Here is a 6,000-nt window from a genome sequence, read left to right as displayed (position 1 = left end):
GGGAGGGGAGGGGAGGGGAGAGGAGAGGAGAGGAAAAGAAACAAAAAATACTCGGGTCCATCCAACCACGACCCCTGAAAAAGAAAATTAACAAAACAATGTGAATATAATCAGTCTTTATTTCCTATTTTATAGCCCCCCTTAAGACAGTTCGACTGGTTGGTGGTAGTGGAGCCCATGAGGGCCGAGTGGAGATCTTCCACCAAGGCCAGTGGGGCACAATCTGTGATGATCGCTGGGATATACGGGCTGGACAAGTTGTCTGCCGGAGTCTAGGATACCAAGGTGTTCTAGCTGTGCACAAGAGAGCTCACTTTGGACAAGGTAATCTGAACTCTAGTTGTTTCTTTAAAAATCGAAGTAGGCAGTTTTTTAAACACTTTGTTTTGAGAACTTCCTTCATGAGCACTGCATGGGCATCACTGTCTCTCCCCACTCTTTCCTCTAACTCCTTTGCTCTAGCATCCCAATTCTTGAAAGCAGGCAATTTTTAACCACTTGGAAATCAAGTAGATACAGAAGCATGTAGTGGGAGGTGGGGGGGGGGAGGGGGCAGGGAGCAGGAGGAATTCAGCCTAAAAGTTTTGACTCATTCTATCCTAGAAAGTAGATATAAAAAGAAAATACTATATGGCATGCATGCTTCCTAATAACAAACATTTAAGTTTCACTTAAGTGCTTTTGGTTTGTTGACAAATCAAGTGGTGTCATTGACCAGGAATAAGGATGAGAGAGTCACTGATAAAGCACCAATGACTTTACCCTCAGCAGATAAAGTTGCAGAGCTGTTTCTGGAGACATCTGCTCAACATTTGTGTTGTGCTCCAATCTGTCCTTGGTGGGCTAAGAGAAGGGCCCCAGACTTGTGTGAGTCCTATAGGAGTGAGGCTTGTTATTTCTGTCATTCCGATTGGAAAACATGGGATGATTCTTTGGCTACATATACTTTAATATATCTCACCTGGATAGTAGCAACCAGTTGTCTGACTGCATGAAAGGATTAGGGAAAGAATTTCATTGGTAAATAGTTTTAAATGTATGCTGTGAAATGTTCATTGTTAGTTGTTTCTTCTACATCAGCACTTATATCAGGTGTTGTGTGTAGTTAAAGATCTACATAGGCCTTGATTCTGAATGAGGAGAAACCAGGAGAGCACACGCATACTTGTATTTTCTTCTATGTTTTCTGTATATTCCAGTCTTCAAATCTGATAATCAGTCTCTCTGCAGCTGAAATTGACAAAATATGAGTTCTAGCCTTCATGATTTTATAACTTTATTATTCTAAATGCACATAGCCAATCAGAAAAAAAATGGAGAAGAAGCTGTATTGAAATTATACTTTTTATCTCATTTAAAATTTTAGTATGGGACATATGTCAAATTATCATCTCTGAATACTAGAATAAAATCAGATGTTTTATATCCCTATGAGGGGTATTGCTGATAGATATGACACCACAATTTATTGATAACTATGAACCTGACTTTATGCTAAACACACACATTAATAATACTGACAGCCACAATTACATCCGTTCCTGAGATGAACTCCACAAAAGAAAAGAAAAGATGGATCTGAGCAGAAAGGACAGATTCTAAGTCTTCAAATGCATGTTCTAATGTGGTGACGAAATGATACACAATTAACATAAGTGTCTTGATGTACAGAGTTTGTGCACACAAACTCAGGCCCTGATCTATTTTCATTTAACTTAATGCTGTGTACATATGAATTGAAGAAAAAAAAGGAAATTGAAAAAACCCTATATTTAACATTATATATACAATGGATTGGCATGGATACAAACTTCTCATCCCTACCACATCTTCATCTTTTATTGTCCCTCAATATTTGTGCATTTACCTAGTATGGAATCTCAACCCTATACTCAGAGCAGTAGAGATGCTGAGGCAGGAGGATAATGAAGTCAAGGCCAGCCGAAGCTATCTAACAAGACCTGTCAAACAAATAAAAGAAACAGAAATAACAGCAACCATATGTGCAGATGTTAGCCATCCTCTTGCCCTTACACTTACTTTTCAAAGTGAAATCTTTCATTTCATCAATAGGTTATTTTTTTGTCAGAGAAGAGTTAAAACAACAGACCTCTGAGTCCAGGGAGTGGCAGTTTTCTCTACACCATATAGAAACCGACATTGCCAATCCAGAGGGATGTGCTCACAAGCAGCACACAGTCGATAATTAGAAGTGCTTTTGCTTGAAAGTAGAGGCAGAATGACATCAGAGTGACATCAGTGGTCCCCCTTGAGTCACAAAAAGGAAATGTGACCTTTTGTTGTAAGAGTGTGTGAAAACAAATCTCAGATCACATTGCTTACTGTCAGTCCAAGTCTTTCTTCAGTTCTCTAGGCCACACTACAAACCCACTGAAGAATGATTAGGACAAATTTAAATAATGAAGCAAGATGAGCTGGGATAGAGAGACACACAGAACCAAGATGCTTAGTTCTGAAGAAAACAAATTTTAAAATGTAAGTGTCGTGGTCTACATATCAAGGAATATTAAATGAGGTAGGCTTGCCCTGCTAGCTGCTTTTGGATTAGACACAGTGAACAACTATTTTTGTGAGATATTTGGACTCTATTCTATTGCAGTTAGAACACCTTTCCACATTTAATTTATAGTTCCATCCAAGGGATGAGGGAAAGGACCACTCTGAAAGCTGAATAGAGACAGAAAAGGAAACCTAAAGATAGGAAATGAATGGTAGAGAGTAAAAGACAGCACATATACGAGTTTTAATTATTTGTTATTTGCTTTGGAAAAGAAGAAGTATCATGTTAATTTTATATTGTCAACAACTACCAAAATTTAAAAAAAAAAGAAAAAAGTTGGAATTCATCCACTTTGTATAATCCCCATTTCAGACAGAATGTAGTGTTCTGGCCATGGCTTCCCCCAATCCCCATACTTTTTCTTCCTCTCTTTTCTTTTTTTCCTGGTTTCAAAATAGCAAACCTGGTTTACCAGAGATAATCCTTGTTAGCTTTAAGAACAATTAGTTTTGCAGCTGCAAGCAAAATGATTTATTGGAATAAAGCTTAAAGCATGCTCCTTTAAATAGGTTCTTTTATTTGCGCGTGCTGTTTGCAAAAAGTGGAATGGTCTTTCTTTCCTGAGAAGACAAAACCAGTGAGTTTCGGGCAGCACAGAGAGTCATCTGGTTTGTCATTGTAGGTGGGAAACCTGCTCCTTATTCAGGCTTCACACCCTGGTTTCAGAGTCCAGTCTGTAGCAAACAAGGATGGACTTTATCAAGCTATGGTGTTATCGCCTGGAATCTGCTTAAGAAAGCAGGAGTGGGTGGGTTGGGGAGCATAGTGGGGGGAGGGCATAGGGGACTTTGGGGATAGCTTTTGAAATGTAAATGAAGAAAATATCTAATAAAAAATTTTTAAAGAAAGGAAACACTGAAACCAAAGCAGCTATTTAACTTCCCCTAAATTAGGGGTGCTGAGCTCCAAACTGTAGAACTGAAACAAGAAAATTCTCCTCATAGTACTGCCTCTTGCTCATCCTTAGCTGTCTGTTCTTTGCTTTGATATTAAATGCTATCACTTTCCATATTTAATTTTCCAGAGCAACTTTCAAAAGAAAAATGCAAAAAGAGAGAGATGGGAACCAAGATTAAACTCTGCATCTTTGACCTGTCTTTTAATGAATGGTTATAAAAATAATCCCAAAGATAAATGAAATGCAAGGCAATTGTTAAGCTATTGTCCCTCTACATGAAGGGTTTGTAAATGTAGGAGCTGGAGCTATAGCCCTTTTGGTAAAACAGTTCCCCAGTAACCATCCTCTGTTTTCTCTAAAAGCTATCAGTTTCAAGGGAAACAGTTGTATATATGGATGGATAAATAGGAGTGGCAAAAAGATAATCTGTAGGAAAATAGGTAGGTAGGCAACAAATATCGAGATAGGCAAGTGGTTGATAACTGTAGCTAGGTCAGTTGAGTAATAATTTGGTCAGAACACATATCTACTAAATTCCACAAAATTTATATACATTGCAATGATTAAAAAAGTACATCAGTGACAAACTCTGTAGTGACCACAACAATAGCAGAATTCTTGGAATATCTTTAGTATCTAAAGAAACAAAACCATATATACTTTTATTTTTTTAGTCTTTTCGGTTTTCATGAAGATCAAATTTTATGAATTCTATGCTACCTTTACTTTAATTCTTAAAGGCAAAAAAAACCAATTTGGAATAAGCTGTAAGATACGTGTTAGATAAAATTTCCCCTTAGGCTCAATAGTTCTGAATATATTCTTGTAAAAGTAAAACATATGTATAAATGATTTTCCTACCTCTATTTAGCTTCTGTGTAGTGAGCAAATATTACAGGGTTTTGATGTCTTTATGTTCTCACTTGGCTTTTTGCTGCTATTGTGAGGTAGCAATTTGTTCTGTGGATCTCAGTTTGGTTTTAGCTCTGAAATGGAGGTATTGCCGTTATTGTAAAGGTTAGAGTGGCATTTCTTAACCTTTTTAATACTGAGATCCTATAATACAGTTCCTCACGGTGTGGTGGATCCCAACCATAAAATTATTTTTATTGCTACTTCATAACTGTAATTTTGCTACTGATGTGAATCATAATATAAATGCCTGTGTCTTCAGACGGTCTTCGACAATCCCTGTGAAGGGGTCATTGACAGCCCCCGAGGGAGCTGAGAACCTCAGGTTGTGAACTAGTGGCTTACAGAGTAAACAGAATTATATGGAAGAATAGGTAGGAAAGCATCTTCAAGCACTCAAAACGTTCCCATGGTTACTGAATCCTTTTCAACTAGTAAGGCAATAGTCGGTGAAGGTATCTTATATTTTATCATCTATATATGTCCTAAGTATAAGGTCTAGAATAATAATCAGAAATTGTGGGTGCACATATAAACAACAGATTTATAAATAACAGAGTTTTCTGCTATTACATTGGTGACATCAAGTGTTTTGCCTATCTAGAACAGGAACCCCCAGGTAGAAGCCATTCTTAGAGTATGGATTTGGTTTCTTTGCACTCAAAACAGGTTCGTGGTATGGGTGAATCTAAGAATGCAGAGGAATGCAGTGATATTGATTGGCTCGAGGCAGACTTAGCATAAGGATTCTGTGTGACTTTTGGGTGCAGTTCTTACTTCTGCATCATTTTCTGTTCTGTCAGTAGAAGAATTGAACAAAAATGAAATTTAACTATTTGAATATTAGTGAGAGATTCAGTGAGTCACCAAATTGAACGAACCATGAATGTGTCCTGTGTCACATGAACTGTCTTTGAAGAGTCAGCCTGCATTTTCATTATGACCCTTGAGCCTCAGTGCACTAACACCCATGAATTGCTTGGTCACAGTTTCTAAAATCATGTGTGCTCACACATCAGCACACATGAATTGTAATATGTAATTTACATTGAATATGTAATTTCTTTTCTCGTGGAATAGCTACAACCAATGAGATTCTTCTCACTCTCAATTTTCTTTCACTCAATGACAAAAACTATACTGCTAAGCTCTGGACCAAATGAATATAGCTATAGAATAATTCAGAACATGCCTATCAAGGTAGCCTTGGAACAGGGACCATGAACTTCTCCATTCTCCTATCTCCAGAAGGATAACAAAATCATGGTTTCTCCAGAGTTTCAAATGTAAATAATTTACATCTAATGAATATGATTGATATATTTTCCTCTGCTTTGTACTCTTTCTATGATAACATGGGAATGACCATACATTATTATTATTTGCCTGCATTCTTTGAGTATCCCTTGGGGGTTTTCTAGAACTTTCTGTAAGATTTATGAACTATAAAGAGAATACACACTCACACAAACAAATACCTACAAATACAGAAAGGATGGTGCCACCGCTGATAATCAATTTGAGAACTAACAAGTATTTGTCAACTTTTCTGTCTTGATATGGTATTTCCATAGGCTATTTCTTCATGTCCTAATATTCAAGTCACAAA

The 6,000-nt window shown here is 37.2% G+C and overlaps 1 protein-coding gene across 2 annotated transcripts in view; it reads left to right on the top strand.

Moving 5' to 3' along the window:
- The window catches only part of Msr1 (macrophage scavenger receptor 1), a 62,887-nt gene that overhangs the window by 51,462 nt on the left and 5,425 nt on the right, over window positions 1-6,000 (top strand). For both annotated transcript variants that reach the window (XM_029480987.1, XM_021170308.2), the window contains exon 9: window positions 136-324. In XM_029480987.1, the coding sequence (XP_029336847.1) occupies window positions 136-324 (189 nt within the window). The remainder of the gene's footprint in view (window positions 1-135; window positions 325-6,000) is intronic.

The sequence above is a fragment of the Mus caroli genome, chromosome 8 (genome assembly GCF_900094665.2).
Source record: "Mus caroli chromosome 8, CAROLI_EIJ_v1.1, whole genome shotgun sequence".
NCBI classification, from domain to species: Eukaryota; Metazoa; Chordata; class Mammalia; order Rodentia; family Muridae; genus Mus; species Mus caroli.
Note: the sequence above shows the minus strand (reverse complement) of the source record. Positions and strands in the feature narration are given on the sequence as shown.